We start from the raw sequence: 19,358 nt of genomic DNA on the forward strand, positions 1-19,358 counted from the left end.
GGGTTTGGAGGGGACCTTTGACATCATCTAGTTCCAGCCCCCTGCCATGGACAAGGATGTCTTCCACCAAAGCAGGTTGCTCAGGGCCCCATCCGACCTGGCCCTGAGCACTTACAGGAATGGGCAATCCACAGCTTCTCTGGGCAACCTGAGTGAGTGCCTCACCACCCTCACAGTAAAGAATTCCTCCTAAAATCTCATCTAAACCTACTCTCTCTTTGAGTTTGAAGCCATTCCCCCTGTCCTGTCACTACAGGCCCTTCTAAATAGTTCCTCTCCATCTGTCTTGTAGTAGGCTCCCTTCAGGTCCTGGAAGGTTGCAATTAGGTTACCCCAAAGCCTTTTCTTTTCCGGGCTGAACAGTCCCAATTCTCCCAGCCTTTCCTCTTAGGAGAGCTGCTCCACCCCTCTAATCAACTCCATGGTTATCTCCATCCTCTTGCTGGCCTGAGGACATTCTTTCCAGATAGGCTGTTAAAATGATTCACCTTCTGGAGATGTTTACTTCCTTCCATGGAGTACAGCAGGAGACCTAACAACTACCTCAGACTGAACACCCAGATTTTAATTACCATGGAGGCAGCTTAGCATGACTAGCCCAGTGCCAGGGTGGGAGGTGGCATCACAGGGTATGAAGCTTTTGGGGTCCTTGCTTCCAGGGTCTGGAGCTTTTGCTGGCTCTCTGTGTAAAACTCAGCCAAATAAACAATTTCTTCTTACAGCAGTGGCTCTGGAGATTTCTTCTGATCAGGTTTCCTCAAAAGTGACTGCTGCTGCATCACACCAGGAACCTTCCCTGTAGACAAATATCTAAGGCTTGTTGAAAGAGACAGGTATGGAAAGTCACTGATGAAAAGTCCCTATAAAGAGCAAAATACTCAAGTTAAATATGATATTTCTTGCATTCTGTGGCCAATCCCACTTTACAGAGGTCAGGACTAGTTACAGAGGTTTAGTTGCTCTGATCAAGTAAGGCAGAGATAGGAAGTCCTGGAGAAATTGCTTGGGCTGCTACTGAGAAAAAGCAGAAAGGATTCTGTATGGAAAGGAGCACATGGACAGGGTGCAGTCTGTGAAACATGCTGCAGCAAACAGGCAGCTGAGAAAGGCCCTGGAATGGGCCAGGACAGCTCGGGAGTCCATCTGGGAGCACCAGTGGGGTGCACAGTAGCAGGCAGCATGACTTTCCCCTGCCCCATCTGAATGCCCACAGGCTCTTCCCTCTTCCACACAGAGGCACCCACAGCAGTCCCAGCCAGGAATCCACATCCAAGTGCTGCAGATTTGGGCAAATCCCATTTCAGGTCAGCTGAGAGCCCCATGGATAGAGACAGGTCATGAGACTGCCCGCTACAAAATCCCTTTGTCCTTGAGTGCAGGGGATAATGGCCCCAGCAGGATCTGCTGAGCCTGGCAGGGACTGAAGAGCCCCTGCAAAGTTCCCCTGGTCCTGCTCTCAGAGCAAGCTCATGCAGGAGACCCTGCTCTAAAGCTGCCTCTGCCTTCCCCTCTTGTGAAGGATCCCAAATCCCAGCAGCTGAATGAAACCCACCCAATCTATGGCAGAAAGTGCCAATTACTCAGGAGGCTGAGCAGAGGGTGAAGCAAACTGTGGGCACTGGAGCAGGGCAGGGCACTGAGAGGCAAATATCCCACCTGCACACACACAGACACAGACACACAGAGACACAGACACACAGACACAGACACACACACACACACACACACACAGAGCATCCTTGGCACACTGGAAAGGCTTTTCCCACCTAAGGGAACATGGAAAGCAGCTCCACCTCTGCTGCTTGCCCCAGCAGCCACCTTCAGCCAGTTCCCCTCCACACCAGGGGACCCAGCATTGTTGTCACCTGGCCACAAAGCAGGTTTTAAGCAGGGAAGTGTGGCTGCAGCTCCAGTGGCAGCAGGGGTCAGTCCTCACCCCGCAGGCAGCACCCACGGCAGGCTTGGCAGCGCTGGCAACAGCTGCAGTGGAAAAGAGTTGTCAAACACTGCTCAGGAAGGCTCGTGCTTGACAAATATTTGTTGAGCTGATTGTAACCTGCCTGGCTCATAGCTCTGAATGCAGAGAACCTGTGGGGAAGAGCTCAAACCCCTGCAGTACAGCCACCCTTGTTCCCTGCCCTGGCACAGCTGGAGAAAGCCACAAACCTGAGGCACCTCCTCACCCCAGCTGAGCTGGTCTCAGCGTGCAGAACAGCAGGAGCAGGCTGCTGCATGGCAGTGACCACACTGGGATTGTATTCCCGTGTTTCCCCTTGTGCTGATCCTCACCCTTGCAGTCCAGAGCCAAAGGCAGCAGCCAGTGTGACCCTGGAGGAGGTGGGGAGCTGCCTGGCTGCAGCTGGACAAGGCTCTGCCTGCTGCTCCATCCCTGCAGCTTGCAGCAGAGATGCAGGCTGTGTGCATGAGGCTCCCAGCATCTGTGGCAGGGCACTGAGCACACAGCATGTGGCCAGGAGCACCCCTGGGCCAGGGGATGTTTGGGACAGAGGCAGGACACACTCTGGCACAGAGAGGGCAGGAAATACCTGGGCTCCTGGACTGGCTGAGGGCAGAATAAAGAAGGAAGCACTGAAAATGAAAGCAGAGCTGCAGTGACATTTTCATGCTTGGCTTCTGACATCCTCTCCCTCTCATACACTTGACTTCCTTGCTTATTTTTATCAGATGAAGCTGATGGTCGCTGCTACGGTAACCCTGTGTGGTTACAGCTCTGGCAGCCACCGAGTGCTCAGTGCATGCTTCCTTTGCGGCTTGTGCACTCTTCCCACCCCTCAGGGCTCTCAGAACACTGCGTTTGACTTTGTTATGCCTCAGCTGCCTGTTGTGGTGGGCGGAGGTTCACCCCATCAGGCTCTGCTCCCTTGTCCTGTCTGTTCTCTGTTCGGTGGGAAAGGTACAGGTCACTGACCCCAAGCATGGGGCTGGGGGTTTCTGTTTTAACGTGGATAAAGCACAAGACAGACTTGTCAAACTTTCACAGAGTTGGTAACTCGGTGTGGGAGAAAAAGCTCTTCATCAACAGGAAAAGGTCTGATTTGAAACAAAAACCAAAAAATTTAACTTCTCTTGCTTTGACCCCAATCCTTCCCCTTTTAGCCATTATAGGGAAGGTGAGACCAGAGAAGAAAGGAATCTCTTCCCCAGCTGGTCTGTCTCCAGTCCCAGCACCCAAAGTGCCCCAGCCTGCCACCCCAGGCTTTTGGCTCATGCTGGGGCCATCAGCACAGCATGACACAGTCGAGCCCCACACATCTTTCCCTCCAGGTGAACTTCCACTGAGCAAAAGGTGGGAGCTGCAGAGGTCAGTGTGTGCCCCAGGGAATGTCCTGGCTGCATTTCCAGTCCTTCAGGCACGAAACCATGGAGCCACAAGGAGCTTTGGCAGAGCAGCTCTCCACTATCACACCTCACACCCCCACCCACGGTGCCCTCCCTTGCTTTGCAGCAGCTCCTGTTCTCTCCATCCCTGCTCATCATCACATAAACACACAGAGACACAGACTCAATGCTCCCACCAGTCCCAGGCATTTCCTGGGTGAAGCAGGTTTCTCTGCACTCAGTTCCACCCCAGGTGACGGGCATGAAGCCTCTTCCCTCCCACTCCTAAAACCAGCCCTCATAAACCTTCATTTGTGTGAGGATGGATTTGAGCTTAGCTCAGCAGAGCTGCTCTCCAGCCAGGCTTGCACAGCCCTTTCTGCAGGTGGGTGATCACTGGGGCTGCAGAAAGTGACAATTTTTAACCCAAGTGGCTCAAAGCCAATGACACTGTGCTACTGACACTGCTGGCCTCCAGGAAAGCCTGGATGGGCCACCATGCATCAAGGATGTCCCCCACGCTGCCCTCCTGCTACAGAGACATTGACATAGACCCTGCTGACTGTGGGGACACCAGGCAGGTGCATAACTAAACTCTGCTGTGCTCCTCTCACATCCAGACACAGATTTGTGCTGCCAAACATAAACAGAAATGCATCCCTTGGACCATGAAACACCCAGAGCTTTTCTCATCAGTAAGGATTTAGGGATAGCAATTCCTCTTGTTTATACAGAGATGTGTGGTGCTCAGGATTGCTTTTTGAGAGCTCAGAGCATGTACATTACAGGCTGTTGCTCCTCACATCCCCTGGTTTGTTCCAGGTTAGTAGACTTGGAGGATTTTGTTTTAGTTTTGATTGTGCTTCAAGGCATCTTAAAGCAGATCAGCATCACAAGGATGAAAGCTCCACGTCCTCATAGGCTGGGAACTTCCTGCTAGGATTAAAATTGGAAGGAGACAGCTCACCTGAAAGAAAATTCAGCTTCTCCTGTTCCTTGCAATGATAAAGAGACTGGTTACACCAGAGCACAATTTCAGCCTGCACAAGGGGACCTGTATCTTAGGAGTGGCTGCTCCCCACATGCAGTGCTGGTGAATTATCTTTGCACTCCCACAGAGCAGTAATTTTTCCTGTCTGCACCCAAATGTAGGCAAAGTGGGATGCCAGCAGTTCATGTGCAGAGGTTCAAGAGACTGTGGGCTTGGTGAAGGTGAACAGAAGTGGGTGCACACTGACTGAACACTACAAATGAAATATCTGGGAGAGTGAGCACAGGCTGAACTAAGCAGGACAGCAGAGCACAGCTTGCTGTGTCATCAGTTTCAACTACAGGGCAAAGCTTGAGGAGGACAAATGCCTCAGGCTTAAATGTGATCCAGGAGAAACATTGTTCTGTGTGCAAAGAAAGGTCCTTATGCCACCCATCATTCTTCTTTGGGATGACTAAGGCTCACCCATTCAGCACAAGCCCATTTTCCTTTGGTGATCCAAGCTCCAGTTTGGCCACAATAGTTGGAGTCAAGGAGCAGGAAAGAGCCTCCTTCCCACCAGCACTGCTCCAGGCTGATACAAGGCAGACCCCCTGGCTGAGCAAGCCCCACTCAGGGGCCAGGCCTTCTGGTCTTACCCCAAAACAGGATGATACACCAGGATTCATTCTGATGTGAGCCTGAAAAACCTGCTGGTGTGCAGCACGTGGAAGCAGCAGACAAGTTCAATGTGTTTGCAGTTTCCCTAACCAGTGCTGTATTTTGAACAAAAACGTTCTGGGTCAAGAATAAACATCTTTGCTGATTTCAGACCAGCACATCTGGTCGTCTTGCAGCAGCTTCTACAAGGCAAGCAACTGTGCCTGAGGAAAGGAAGACATCAAAGCACCTCTGCTAGAGGTTGACTGAAGAAAAGGAGAGGTCAGCTTTAATATTGCATTTGTTCCCATGGCATAAAATATCCATGAGGGTTGAGCAGGATACAATTCATCTTGGAACTGTGGGGCTCACACTGAGCATGCCCTCAGTTCAAGCATTAAATGGAAGGGTCATTAGTTAGTGTATTTAAACTAGTCTCATGTAAACACAACACTCCAGCCTCAGCTGGGCTTGTTTGCCTAGGTTAGATTAGAGTGTTAGCTGCCAAATCACAGGAACTTCTATCCATGTACCTTAAAGATATGGGTATTCCAGGGTATTTGCTTCTTATCACCAGGTTTTAGTGGAAAATTTAATCCCATAAAGTACACAGCTTGAATTACTGAATCCTGGCGTGGCCAGACTCCTACAGCCAGAACAGTGCCTCGGTACCAGAGCAGCTCAGAGTCACACTCAGAAATGCCATTTTCCCCAGCAGCACCACAAACTGCAGCACATGGCCACTGGTGAGTGCCAAGACAGCTACTCAGGCAGAGCTGACCTCTGGACCCAGAATGGCCAACACAGACACCCCTGGGTAGCTCAGCTGGGACCCTATGGGCACACAGCAAGGCAAGGCTTGTCTTCATGAGTGCTGCTCAGGGCAGGGAAGAGCATGCACAGGGAACATGACTAACAGCAGCTGTGAATAGTTTCCACTCTCCATTACTTCATGCTCTGCAAGGTTAGGTAAAAGGGGGTAGATGTAGATGACAGATATAAATACAGATTTCTTTTTCAGGAATAAATAAACCAGAGCAGCAGTTTGCTGCAGCCTTTCACACAGCAATGGGCAACCACAGGAAGATGAAAGGCAAAGGTGCTGCCCCCTCAAAGTTGACTTAGGTTTCCAATGCCATAGGGCATGATCTGAGGCCAGCCACCAGCATCTCCAGGCTCAGCTGACAGGCATGATCTGGAAGGTTGACCATCCCAACCCGCTTCAGCAGCAAAAACAAAGCCAGTACGTTTGGAAAGCATTTTCAAACTTTATTTACAACTGTCACAGTGACAAAAATGTAGTTTGAAAAAAATGCTAGCTTCTCCCTGAGGCTCAAAAAAGAATTACAGAAATATAGAATGTATATCATACAACAGGAATTTTACTGGAGTGCTTTGTTCTTTAGATACGTTCAACAACAAATAGAAATATACACAATACTTCCAAAAAAAGGATGCAGACAGAAATATGCAAGTCTTTAGGGCAGACAGCAGGTCTGAAGTCCAAGGATTGCCATCTCACTGCTGCCCACATGGTAATATCTTTGATATAGAGCTTTGACTTGGTGGTACAGATGGTAGAGACCAATAGAGAGTAACACTTAGAAATAAGACAACTGGCTGGTATGCAGGTGTACAAGCTCACTCCAGTAAGACAGCAAGACTAGAACAAGTGTTACAGACACAACAGCTGAATCCATTGCTAGAGAAAATGGTATCACCACATCATGGCTGTTCAGTGATCACCCATCCAAGGTGGGCAGGGAGTGTCTGACTGGGTCTGCGTGGCTGGACCAGAGGCCAGCTGCAGTGTAGGAACACTGAATTTCTCCTGCTTTGTGCTAACTCATCTCCAAACCCCCATCTGTCCAAAAAGAGTTACACAGCTGATAAATTATTGCCATTATGTTGAAACACAAGCAAGACAAGACTAAAACAATCCTGCCAATACGTTAAAAGCAGTTCCCAAACCCCACCAGCGTTTAACTACTCATGAGGTATTAAAAATACAAATACACACATGTCCAAATAGATTTTAAAAATGGAACCAGTTATAAGCAAAGGGGGGTGGCATTGGGATTATTATGGAAGTTTGGTTAAGGCCTTGACATTTCTTTTTCTCTTCCATGACCCCAGATTTGGTTTAGGTGGTACCTGCTCTCATCCTATCCCAAGACTGACTGGCTCCTAAGCTGGTCCCCAAAGCTGCAAGACCATCCCTTCTTTCCAGGAAAGCAGCAGGTTCCTTTGTCTGGCAGCAGACTGGCCTTCTCCTTGAGGCAGGATATGGTGAAGAGAGGACAAACCCAGACCTCACAAGCCAGTCTGCACTTCATTAAAACAACCATGGACTTTTCACCCTCACTAAGAAGCAGGAATGCATCTTGTCTCAAGACACCCAGGCATGGTCTCTCCCAGCAGACCCCATCCTGCAAACCCCACTGGTGATCCACACTAGATCTGGTGTTTTGTCTTTGGATGACCCCCAGGTCTGGCAGCCCCCCTCCCAACACTCCCACCAGCCTGTCCTGCACTGAGGAGGCCCTGCAGTGTAGAGCTGGAGGAGAATCCCCCCCACCCCAGCCCTCTCAAGCCCATTGACCAGCAAGTTAAGAGACACAAAACCCTACAACTGCAAGGACACCAAGGCAAGGAGGCATGAATCTCCACCCTTAGGCTTGGGGCACTGTACAAGAGGAGACCACCCACAGCAGCCTCAGCAAATAGGAGAGAAAAATCTGAGGTGTTCAAACCTACATGAGCTCTTGCTGCAGACAGAAGCACCTTTTTACATCCGATGCACACCACCTCATGCTCACCACCTGCAAGATAAGCTAGGGCGTTGCAGGAGAGATGACAAGCAGCAGCCTAATGCTATCCTGCAAATACAGCTGCTCAGCATTGAAGAGTCTAAAGGCAAACAGGGGGACAAAGTAACTTTGGGGAAAGTGGCTGGAAAACAGGCTCAACAGCGAGAGCAAGAAACCAGACTACTCCTATGGACGCTCACCTTACCCTAGGAGGTGCCGAACCAGGGAGAGCTACAGGCCCCTTGTCACTAGATCAGTTAGCCATGCTTCGCTATGGACACCCTTCCACCCCCCAGCACACAAAATGGAAGCTGTAAGAAAGGCAAATCTGAGATATTTTGGCTCTGTTCTCATGCTTTTAGCCAGAGGCAGCTCCCAGCCAAACGCTGCCACCTCCAACTTTCCTCCCCCTTCCCGAGCTCCCCCTTCCAGCAGTCCTCGTGTGGTCACCCTCTGCCATGTGCTTGGAATTTCACTGCTGCCTCCGCCTCGGAAAAATACAGATAATGATCTCGAGAACAGCAAACATTTCTCTGCGTTACTTCCTTCCTTCCTCAGGAGGTCTGGTGACACCGAGGGCTTCAGTTCTCAATACAGAGAATACAAAAAAACTAAGATCTCGCAGGTGCAAAATTGAACTTGTCTTATTAAAAAGACTTTCAAAGAAAGTGTGGCTCTTCCTTCAGAAGGGTGCAGTCCCTTGCCTTTCCTCAGACGCCATTTATTGCTCCTTGTTGTCCTTCTTTGCGTCTTCACAGTTTTCCTCCTCCTCCTCCTCCTCGTCCTCCTCCTGCACGAGGAACTCTTCGGGCGGCCATCTGAGCTCGCCGCTCTCCACGTCGCCCTCCGTGGGCTCCACCACGATGGAGGGCAGGCGGTCCTTCAGCTTACAGTAGCGATCAAAGTCCGAGGGGTCGGGGAAGATCTGAAAGAGCCAAGGAACAGGCTGTCAGAGGGGCTGCACTCGCACAGGCTCGGCCAAAAACCCAGCTCTAGACATTCAGGTCTCCAGGGCAGACTAGTCTGGACACAGAGTCAACCATTGAGCAATAGGAACACTCCTGAAGTTGTCAATAACCTTTTCCAGTCTCCAAGTAATGGAAATGAGCCCTGCCCAAGAGGCTCCCGAAGCACGCGCTTGCTTGGATAGCGCTCAGCAAATAGGCACCTGCCCTTTTGGATATTTATCCAAATACCTCACTCCCCCTCCACCCCTGCTTTTTGCATTAATGCTCTTCAGTCTGCACACAGAGCTGTTTCCATCAGAGAATCTGAGATCTCATTTCCTGCTGCTGGTCAGGCTGCACATCAGAAGAGGCCTGTTCTCCAGGCTCTGCTGCTGGGAGGCAGGAGGCTCATGGCAACCCAGGGCTAGCACAGCCCAGACCCTTGCAGCAAAGGCCTGTGTCTGGTATCACAGTGCCAGCCTGAAATAGCTCAGCTGCATTTTAGAGATAATTCTGGCAGTATTCTGCACGCTACAGCTACCACACAGCAGCAGTGAAACTCAGCAGGACACTCATTTTATGGAAGGGCTGGGGACTAGACTGCATTTCTTCAGGAAAGGGGTACCTGTGGCATAGCCAGAAGTTATGCACTGTATTTCTCATGCAGTGAATACAAGGACTCCTGGATTTCCAGCCCCTCAATGTGCACCTTTCCCATTCCCTCCCACCCTCTGTTTGCCACGTGGATGCACAAGCTTGTGCAGAGCAGCAGCACTAGGGCCCATACTCACTGCTAATGCCAGTGATGCACACTTTGATCCTCCTAGGAACTGAGGCAAAGTGTGAGTAAAGGGAAAAAAAAAACTGCTGGTGCATTGTTCACAGCAGCTTTGCATGACTAGATTGCAATATGAACAGAAAAGGTTGTGTTACTTGTGGGTAACCTGCTGGGGGAACACCTTCAAACCCCAGCTCATCCAGAAGGGAACTGGATGGGTGATAAAAAGGTTATCACTGCTGGGTGATAAAATGCACTTGCTACATCAAACCTCATGGTTAGTAGGCAGAAGATTAAACAACCACCACCTGCTATTTCAAACAATTTTATCAGTGTCCATTTCACATCAGAGTTGCATTTAAACACCCCAAAGAAGAAAATGACAAAGTGCATTTTCCCTTTGAGGTTGTAGGCCATGTGAGAAGTATGTGGCTGTACTTTTCTTTGAACGTCACCTGCGTTCCAGTGAGTTACAAGAACATCCTTGCAGGGAGCAGCACTGCCAGCCTTGGCCTCAGTCTGAAAGCAAGATCTCATCTGCTTTGATCTCTGTGGTTCCAGTTACAAAAGCAGGCTCCCCATCCAGGAGCCCTGAGCATTAACCATGAAGCCTCATTCTCCTTGTGCCAATCATCTGGGTACTCACCACCTTGGAAGTCTGGGCCACAAGAAGTGAAACAACATCCTATCAGCCCCTCCTTCAGCCTAGCAACTATTAGCTACAGCATCACCTCCTTGGCAATACTCAGTCTTCCACTGTTCAGCCTCATTTTTCCTTCACACCCAAAGCTTTGTGCCAATCAGATTGGGAAAGCCATTGGGCTGCTACCTAACACAAATTCAGGCAAGGGAACAGAAAGAAATGCACAAATCAGGGGCTGTTTGTACATGATCATCCAGTCCTGGGGACAGTGGTGCAAGACTCCAGCTCCCACCATCCATGTTTTTCAGGTGCACAAGAGCAGCTGAGGTCCCTTGAACACAGCCACATCAACCTGGGCACTGCAGCGTGAGCTACTTGCTATTAGTCACTCCCAGCACCAGTGAGATAGCAACTGTTTCTTGGAACTTTGTGGCTTCTGCTTGGCCAAACAAAATCAGTTTCAGGCACACAGTGCATTACTGAAAGTACAGTCAGTGGCTCTTAAGCATCAAGTTATCTAAACCCAGGATCAGGAAAAAAAATACTCTTGACATTACATGGTTTAGAAGGCTGCAATGGAAAAAAAAGTGTGGTTCAAGAGGTTACATAAGCTGATAATGTCATGAAAATAGCCCCCTATGGAAGAAAAATAGCAGTATAATAATTAAACTAACCTTCGACTGCTATTATTTTAAGCACATTAGGTCAAATTGGAGCAATTTCTTTGAAAATAGCCTGCCAGATTTTTTTTTCCAGAAACTAAGCAGTAGTCATTTCCTTACAAACAAATATCCACAAAATGTGGTGTGCAGCTTTTTTAATAATAAAAAAAAAACCCTAGCACAATCTTATCTCAAACAGCTGCAGGACAGGCCGAACCCAAGAAGGTCAGGATTTTTTCCACTAAGTCATGCTTTTTAATCGTTGAGGCAGCATGAAGGGAGATGTTGCAACTGCACTTTGAAGGGGCGTGGACAGTCAATGGAAAAAACACAGAAAGGCAGATTTCCTCCAGTGTGATGGGCAGGGTGACAGCAGGCCAAGCACAGGGGCCAAGGAAAAAGGGTTTGAGACTTAACTGTACATCTGGGGAAGCCAAGTGAGAAGGTTAACCCAACCAGCCTCCCCCCCTCCTCCTCACAGAAAAAGATAAGCAAGCACCAGCTCTCTCTGTCCTGCTCTAGTAGGGCCAAGCTACATTTGTTGGTTCCATAGGCCTTATCCATTTGTCCACAGGCCTTATCTGGTCCCACTCCAGATTTAGACAATGGGGAGAAAGAAACCTCCCTAATTTACAGCAAGCTCCACACTGGGAATTGCACAGCTCAGCTCTGACCTGGGAGCTCTGCACTCTGTGGCACAGCAGCCAGGACAGCAGCACCTGCCTCCAAGCCTTTCTGCTCCTGTTATCCTGCCCAGGGATGTGGGAGAAAGGCTCTGCACCTCCCATCCCACAAAGACGGCAGGAGCTATGGGTTAGCTTCTCCCTCTGGTGCATGACAGGGAGCCACCTTGCACACAGCTGAGGCAGACAACTGTCCCTGGCAGACCTGGTCACTTGATGGGGGACAAGTGACAAGCAACTGGTTGTGATGGCTGCCTAAAAGCAAATTTACAGCAACTCAAAGGCATCTTCCACCCCTTCACTTGCATGGTACAGCACAAGGGGCTGCAACTGCTTCCACACAGAGCCTCCCCTGTAGCTGAGCCCCAAATTCTGGCCGTGGAGAGACACATCCAACACCTCTAAATCCAGAGGACATGCATGTTATTTCTTACACCACTCAACACAGCTTCTTGCTAACAGCAAGACTGGTTTTTACAGGCCCTTCTGGATTTCTGTCTGGGAACTGCTCTCCTCATGAACTTATCCAGATCACACACAAATCAACCAAACCCTTGCCTTGCAGCTGGAAAGGGCAGGGAAAAGCAGAATTTGAAACAAAAGCTTGAAATGATTTTAGGACGATCATGTTTGCCTCTGTTTCAGATGATCTAGCTCTACCATCCTCGGATGAAGTCTTGGCAACAAGAATGGAAAGTTTTCATCGCCCTGGGGAGGCTCATACCCTCTCTCAGCATTCACAGGGATGGAGAAACACCAAAAGCAGCAAAGATGTCAGGCAATTTAGAAGATTAGCTCAGCACTACCATAATCCAAGTGACACTTGTAAATCCAAAACAACTTCCACATGTGTGCTCCATACCAACACCCATAGTTAAAATGCCTGTCTCCCCTCCCATGGGGCTGAAAACTATTTAAATTGTATTACAGGGAGACTAAAGCAATGACATCTTTCCAAATTAAGTTACTGGTTTGGGGGAAAGCTTTGCTTGACTGTGGTAGCTCTATACAAGACTGCAAAGTCCACACTGGGAGACATCCCACTTCAGGTACAGGATACATCACTCATCCTCCTTGGACTGAAGGGCTGAATTTTGTGCCTCTTCAGCAATATCAATATTCCAAATCCCAAATCAGCATTGAAGTTCTGAAAATAAAACTTTAGTGCCACTGAGAAGCACAGCAAGCTCCTTTCACAAAGTGCTTCAGTCATCTCTCAGTGTCCTCTCTCTGGAGGACTCCTCCAGCCACAATGTATACATTCACTCACACAGCAGTCATGACTCAAAAACGAGCTCCAAGTATGCACACGGCAGCTGTGACTCAGGTTGATGAGCCACAACAACTCCCCAGCTACAGAAATACTGCCCTGTCTCAGGGCATGATGTCAGGGAAACTTCCTACATCTAACCATTTTCCCTCAGTTTAACAAAGCATCAAAGTAAGGTGGAAAAAACAGGCTCTGAGGTGTTGCTGCTCTGTCCTCAGTGTGGATTTCAGTGGAACACTCGTGCACAGCACAGCTGCCAACATGACTGGCTTTTTATCTGTTTATCCCATATCCTGCTTCTGTCTTCACTGAGGTCCCAGACCCTGGAATACACATTGACTCTGCCCATTAATCTTGTCTAGCAGCCGTGCTGGCTATCACCACCTTTTTGCAGCCTGGTCTCAAAGCCTTCCACAGCAGCAAGCAGCACCTCTGAAGGACTTCCCCTGCACAAATCAAAGTTGCACAGACATGAAGCACCTGATAAGAAAACAACTACAGAGGAAGTTCAATTTCCATTGAGCCAACAGCGCTTGGGCCAGTAACATACTGGTGGTCCAGTTTAACTGGAGAGATCCAACACACACAAGTCCCTGGGAAAGCCAGTGCTTCCCCAGGGCTGGTGAAGAGGTGTTGCACTCACCAGAAATGACTTCCTCAACACCAAGCTTTTGGCACAGGCACTGGATAGAGCCTTAAGCCTATTTACCCAGATTCAGGCACTCTGACGTGATTGCCAGCGAGCTGTGGCTGTGATTAACCTGCACAGATCCCAGCATGATGCGATCATGACTTAAAGAGCTCAAGCTCCCCATGACAACCAAACCTCAGCTGAGGGCACGGGGCAAGCTCAGCCTCTGCAGGCCACTCTCCTCCAGGGGAGCCTGAAGGACCAGCAAGCCACCTGCCAGCCAGCCTGCAGCAAAGCAGCACACTCAGCTCAGCACACTGCCTCTGCTCAGAATGCACACTCTGGGCATTAAAGCACTTTCAGTTGTGCTCAGACCCCGCTCCACTTCCGAGAAGCAAGGCAGGGTTGCAGTCAAGGCACTGTTTTGACAACAGCTCCACGAAATGATTAATTCAGCCTCTGTTTCAGCGGCATTGTTCGTGCTGCTGGGAGACAGCACAGAGGACAAGCTGGCAGAGTGCTGATGAGGCTCTTCAAAGCACGGGTATTTCTGGGGCTGGGAAGCAGCAAACGGTGCACTGGCTCTAGCTGGCAGCAGAAACAGCCTGGCTTGCTGGACACTGCCAGGCAGGAAGTGTGCGAAGCCCTCCACAGCCACATCTGTTGGTAGCAGGGGCAACTTGAGCCATCAGCTGCATTTCAATGAGTTTTTTGTTTAGTAAGTCCCATGGGAATTATGGGACATCTATTAAAGATCCAGAAATAGCTTCTCACTGCAGGCATAAGACCCAGCATGACATCATCTCTTCAGTCACATCTTCTGTTTTGTCTATGCTGCCCTGTTCTGAGACTCATGCCCCAAATTCACCACTAACTTCTGCTCAGGCCTGTGGAATCTGAACCATCTTCAGGGGGATCAGAAAGCAGCTTGCTGTCACAAATACAGTAATAAAAGCTGTCTTACAGAGGATGATTTTGAAGCTAGCACACTAGCTTATAAGCATTTTACATATTAACTGGAAAAAAGGCAATCCTATGAGAAGAAAGCAGGTTTGCCTTAAGCCTATGGAAGGAACTCAGTTAATAGTGGTATTCCTTCTGCAGTCTGAGTTTTCATTATTGACCAGTGATGACCAGCCCAGCAAAGGGCACAGTGCTTTACCAAGGAGGAGAGTGCAGACCTTCAGCTGATGTCTAGGACAGACAGACACCCCAGTGGGTGGAAGATGCAGAAGACAAAAGTCAACAACCCAAGCTCCCTTCACAACCACTGAGACAGAGAGGAGCCAAGAAGTTCAGTGAACTCCACAAGACAGAGGAATCAGATTGCTAAAGTTTATAATCAGGGTATGAGCTTGCTTCCTCAGTTTACTCCCAAGTAAAAGGAAAAAAAAAACTTTGAAACAGCTCTCTTGGCAGGACAAGTCTGTCTGCAGCAGGTACTGATGTGTTCTAGAATTCCAGCAGTGCTGCTGGGCTGTACCACCTCCTCTGGTCCAGACAGTTTCATGCCTGCCTCTGGTGGCAGAAGCAGCCCCCAGTCTCAGGCAGCATCCTACTGACCAAATCCCAGGCAGTCCCTGCTCTACACAGGTTGAAGGGGAAAATTTCGAACCCCAGTTTGAGGTCATCTCTGTAGTACAATGAATTCAAGTTCTACTAAAGGAACAGCACAAAATTTTGAAGCTAAAAGCTTGATTCTGGCTCCATTTTTTATTTTTTGCCTCTCATAGCCAGCCAAGGGCTGTTACACTGTGAGTGCCTGACTCTGCAGATGAGTGGATGAAGATGCTGCAGCTTAGAACAACAAGCCTCAGTGTAGGAGCAGTCATGCTCCATTAGCCCTGTCTGGTTTTAAGTTATTGCACTACAGCTCTCAGACAAGCATACAATTTTCCATGTACCAAACTCTCTCCATCAGCAAGATGAGGCACAAAGTGCCAAAGTCTGAGGTAGAACAAAAAGTTCATAGTGCTATTTGCATCAGATTTGCCCTTGCTGGTCTCAGCTGACTTTTCAACCCTTTAAGGATGCTTTCAACTTACCTTGACTTACACAGTGACATTCTCAGCCTAGCAGCCAGAGAAGGAAGGCTGGATCCTGCTCCCCAATCCTCTTTACACCAACCTGATTTAGAGGTAGACCTCCTACACAGCCCACACACTACTAATGCCATAAGGGTCTTCCATTTCAACTCCTCTACTCTTGCTGCCATCACTCTTCAGCACATCAATCAAGGTGAAGTTCCTTGCAGGCATTTGAAAAAAAAATTATCTACCACTAGACCACTAAAGAGAGCAGATCAAGGATGCAGAAGCCCCGCACAGATATGAGTCGTCAGCTTTTATGACTCACAGGTTCAGGTGATCCACTCAAAACCAAACAGTCCTGTTCTCCAGTTGGCCAAAGCAGACTTTATCAAGGTCATTAGCACTTGGGGAAGAACCTGACTGAAGAGATCATTAGAACAAGCAGGGCACCTAGATTCTGCCTCTCCCTAGGAATTCGGATGGGTAGATTGAAGCATTTGACCTGACTGGGTTAAGCCTTTTCATAAGGTGACCCATAAAGGCAGCCCATGCAGGTGACTTTGACTGCTTCAGATTTAACAATTGCCATTGCCTCTGCACTCTGTAAGAGAGGAAAGAGAGGCTGTACACTCCCCACTAGCTCAAGTACTGAAGCACAGCTATAAACCAAACAACTTGCATTTTCCAGAGCCAGAATCCTGACTAAAAGAAGGAATGCATCCCCTTTTCCTCCACATAGCTATGCCTTCTGCTGGAGGCCTCAGTGGTGGCCCAAAGTTCAGTCGATTTCATGCTCCCATGCACTGCTGCTGCCTTGTAGTTCCCTTTTCAGACAAACATTCAGCACCTCATCTGAATGCACACTTGGAGCAAATGCCTCCGTGCAGATTGTGTAACATCTGCCAAGGACAAAGCCTGCATCTGGATATGCTGGTAAGAGACACCCAACACACAGAGCAGATGCAAGTCGTCTGCCAGCATTCAGCATCTGTGTCAGAGCTCATCACCGAGCCTCCTGGAAGTGAAGAAAACCATGGAGCTGGGAAGCTAAGGTGCCTAACTTGAGCTTTGATTAACTACAGGCTAGGAAATGAAAGGGATGTTAAGACTAAATCTAGCTGCAGACCACTTCTTCATTGATCTAGAGATTAATAGCTAACTACATTGTTCAGAAGTTTCAGAATGAATGCAACTCGTGCCTCCAGGTACCGAAATCTCCAGTGACATTTCACGGCTCATTTAGGCTGTGTCTGGCCTCACTGTCTCTTTACAGAGGATTGTTAACCCTTTCAAAGGGGCACATCAGTCAGGAAAATCAAGAACTAGATCAAAAAAATGTGGATACCATATAAACAGCATCCTCCTGCTCTCAGCAGATCAGCTGTATGCTGTGTTACAAAGATCTCATGAGCCCTCTCAGCCCAGTGAGTGCCATGAATCCTTCTTTAACCCATCTCCCACTGAGCCCCGGGAATGCTGAATGAGCAGGGGCTCGGTCACTTCAAAACAATTGAATCCTCTGCCAACCCGCACTGATAGCGAGTGATATTTTAGACAACCATCTCCTGCCAAGCAAGCATTCCAGTCTGTTGACTAGTTCTCACTACTGCAAGACCTGCTATTAGGTCAGGCTATGGAAACGTGCGTTAGACCAAGCTTAACAGTCTAGCCCAGGCAATTCCACACGGGATTAGTGCCTCAACTGCCAGCCAAACACTTACCTGATACGACAGCCCATCCTTGCGGGGGCTTAGTCCGATCTCATCCATGGCTGGGGTGTTCATCATCACTTCAGTCATTTCAGCGGATCTCAGATAATCAGAGCTAGAGACAAAAGACAGCATTCCAGTGATCTGAGGGGCTCCGGCAGGACCGAGCACGATTCAAGCGGCGAAGCGAGCAGCAGAGGCTGTAGGCAGTCTATTTCTGGTCCCTTCCTTCCTGCCCCCCCTTGGAAGGCAGCGGAAAAAGCTCAGTACCTCGTAAGCTGGAGCTACATCCAATGCCCTGGGAGCACCTCCCCGGCTCTCCCCCCAGGAGCCCAGCTCCAGCACACCCGGGGACGCTCCGGCAGCAGCGCTTCGCTTTCAACCCCGCTTCCTCCAGCTCTGCCCCGCGGGGAGGGGGGAAGTAAAAAACCACAGTAAATAAAGTGCAAGCGCGGGGGGCTTGGTTTTTCTTTCACTTTTTTTTAAATTTTATTTTATTTCTCAAGCCGATGCGCTTTAGCTCCCACTGACTTGTTTTACAACCTCAGGGACACCCACGCCAGCGGAGCGCGCGGCGCCAATTCCAGCTCGGCTCTTCCAGATTTAATGGAATTTCCAGCGCGAGAAAGTGCAGCGAACTCCCCCCCGCAGCGGCGCACTCGTCCTGCTACCGCCCGGCTCGCACCGGCCGCCGGGGAACCGCCACCACCGGCCGCCGGCCCCGAACCGCTCCCCGGGGCCCCTCGCCGTCCCGCCGCCTCGCCTCATCCCGGGGCGGCTGAGGCGGGATGAGGGGACACGGGCGGCTGAAGGGGCTCGGCCTCAAGCGTCCCCCCGCCCGCCCGCTCCCCGCGGGAAGCGCCCACTCACCAGGGCAGGGGACACAGCACAGACATGAAGTCCCAGCAGAGGCTGCCCCGGGCACGGGGTGGCTGAAGGGGCACCCAGGCGCTGCGGGACGATGCGCGGCGCTGCCAGGGAACCGACCGAGCTCCCTCACCCCTCGGCCGCCGCCTCCGCTCTGAGCCCCGCGCCCGCCGCCGCGCTGCCTTAAATGGCCCCGGGGGGCGTGTCCCGGCCCCAGCCCCGCCCACCCTCCTGACGTCAACTTTTTCATGAATGGCCTCGGCGCCGCCCGCGGGGGGAGAAGGTGTGGGGGGGTGTCCGTCTGTCCGTCCGTCCCCCATGTCCCCGCGAGCGGGTGGCGGGGGCCACGGCCACCCCGTGCCGGGCGTTCCCAGTGCAGAGAGGTCAGAGCGGTGCGTTCCCGCTGTTCCGGCCCGGGCCGAGGCGGGGTGCGGCCCCCCGGCTCTGCTGCCGGTACCGCACCGGCGGCACCCCGAGCATCACCGCGGCTGGCGCTGGGTCTCGCGGAGCGGAGCGGGTCTCAAACGCGGCCCCTTCGTGGCGGTGGTGGCCGGGGACACGGGTAGGGACGGCAGGTGCCCAGAAGCGGCAGCGGCCGCCCAGCCCCGCTCCGCCAGCACCTTCCGTGCCCTGCACCGCCGGCGGGGGTAAAAGCTGAGTGAGCAGCTTTAAGGGACCGCGTTATATTTAGCAAAATAATGTGAATCAATGACGGGAAGGCGCAAGAGCAGAGGGAGAGGCAAATCCATTCGCTGCCCGGGCAGCGTGAGCACCGTGCGCAGCTGTAGGTGAAGCACATTTCCTGCATTCCCCTCCCAACATGAAACTTCTGGAAGGCAAAGTGCATCTTTTGGCACAAGGCCTGGGCATCCCAAGCTCAGCATGACTCCCGACTTTGTGCATCGATCTGCTGGTGTTTGTGCCGCCCGAGGAGTGGGCTGTGCCCCGAGGCGCATGCCACAGGATGGGCCGGGCTCTCCAAGGCTGCTGAGAGATGCTCAGGGCTTTCGGGGACAGTTCCCCCCTCTGTTTGCTTTCCCAGGGATGTTGCCATACGCTGACAGGTGAAGTTTAGTGCCGGCACTGTTTGGATTCCACCTGTTGCTCCATGCTGCTGCTCAGATTTTGCCAACACAGTGGATAACCAAGCACATACTTACAAACGCTTCTCGTGTTTCCCTCAAACGGAGAACACTCAGCTGCTGCTGTGCTTCACACACCTGTCTATGCACGGGCAAATATGTGCTATTTGCCCCAGTTTTTAAGTGCTAAAAAAGCACAAGTTCAGTGTGTCTGGAGGAAAGCTTTGCCCTCAGCTCCACTGATCTACCCTCCAGACTGTGAATGAGTGTGTACATC

At 50.6% G+C, this 19,358-nt stretch overlaps 1 protein-coding gene across 2 annotated transcripts; it reads right to left on the reverse strand.

Moving 5' to 3' along the window:
- Positions 1-6,213: 6,213 nt before the first annotated feature.
- On the reverse strand, positions 6,214-18,164 carry LBH (LBH regulator of Wnt signaling pathway). Of its 2 annotated transcripts, none has more exons than XM_054629431.2 (3): positions 18,003-18,164; positions 17,145-17,247; positions 6,214-8,704 (listed from the first exon to the last, which is right to left on the reverse strand). In XM_054629431.2, exons 1-3 carry the CDS (start codon positions 18,026-18,028, stop codon positions 8,501-8,503), a joined length of 333 nt encoding a protein of 110 aa, XP_054485406.2. In that variant the 5' UTR covers positions 18,029-18,164; the 3' UTR covers positions 6,214-8,500. The 2 variants fall into 2 exon arrangements, with proteins under 2 accessions (XP_054485406.2, XP_077032153.1); XM_077176038.1 differs by lacking the exon at positions 18,003-18,164 and adding an exon at positions 17,403-17,966.
- Positions 18,165-19,358: the final 1,194 nt, after the last annotated feature.

The sequence above is a fragment of the Agelaius phoeniceus genome, chromosome 3 (assembly GCF_051311805.1).
Source record: "Agelaius phoeniceus isolate bAgePho1 chromosome 3, bAgePho1.hap1, whole genome shotgun sequence".
Lineage (NCBI taxonomy): Eukaryota > Metazoa > Chordata > Aves > Passeriformes > Icteridae > Agelaius > Agelaius phoeniceus.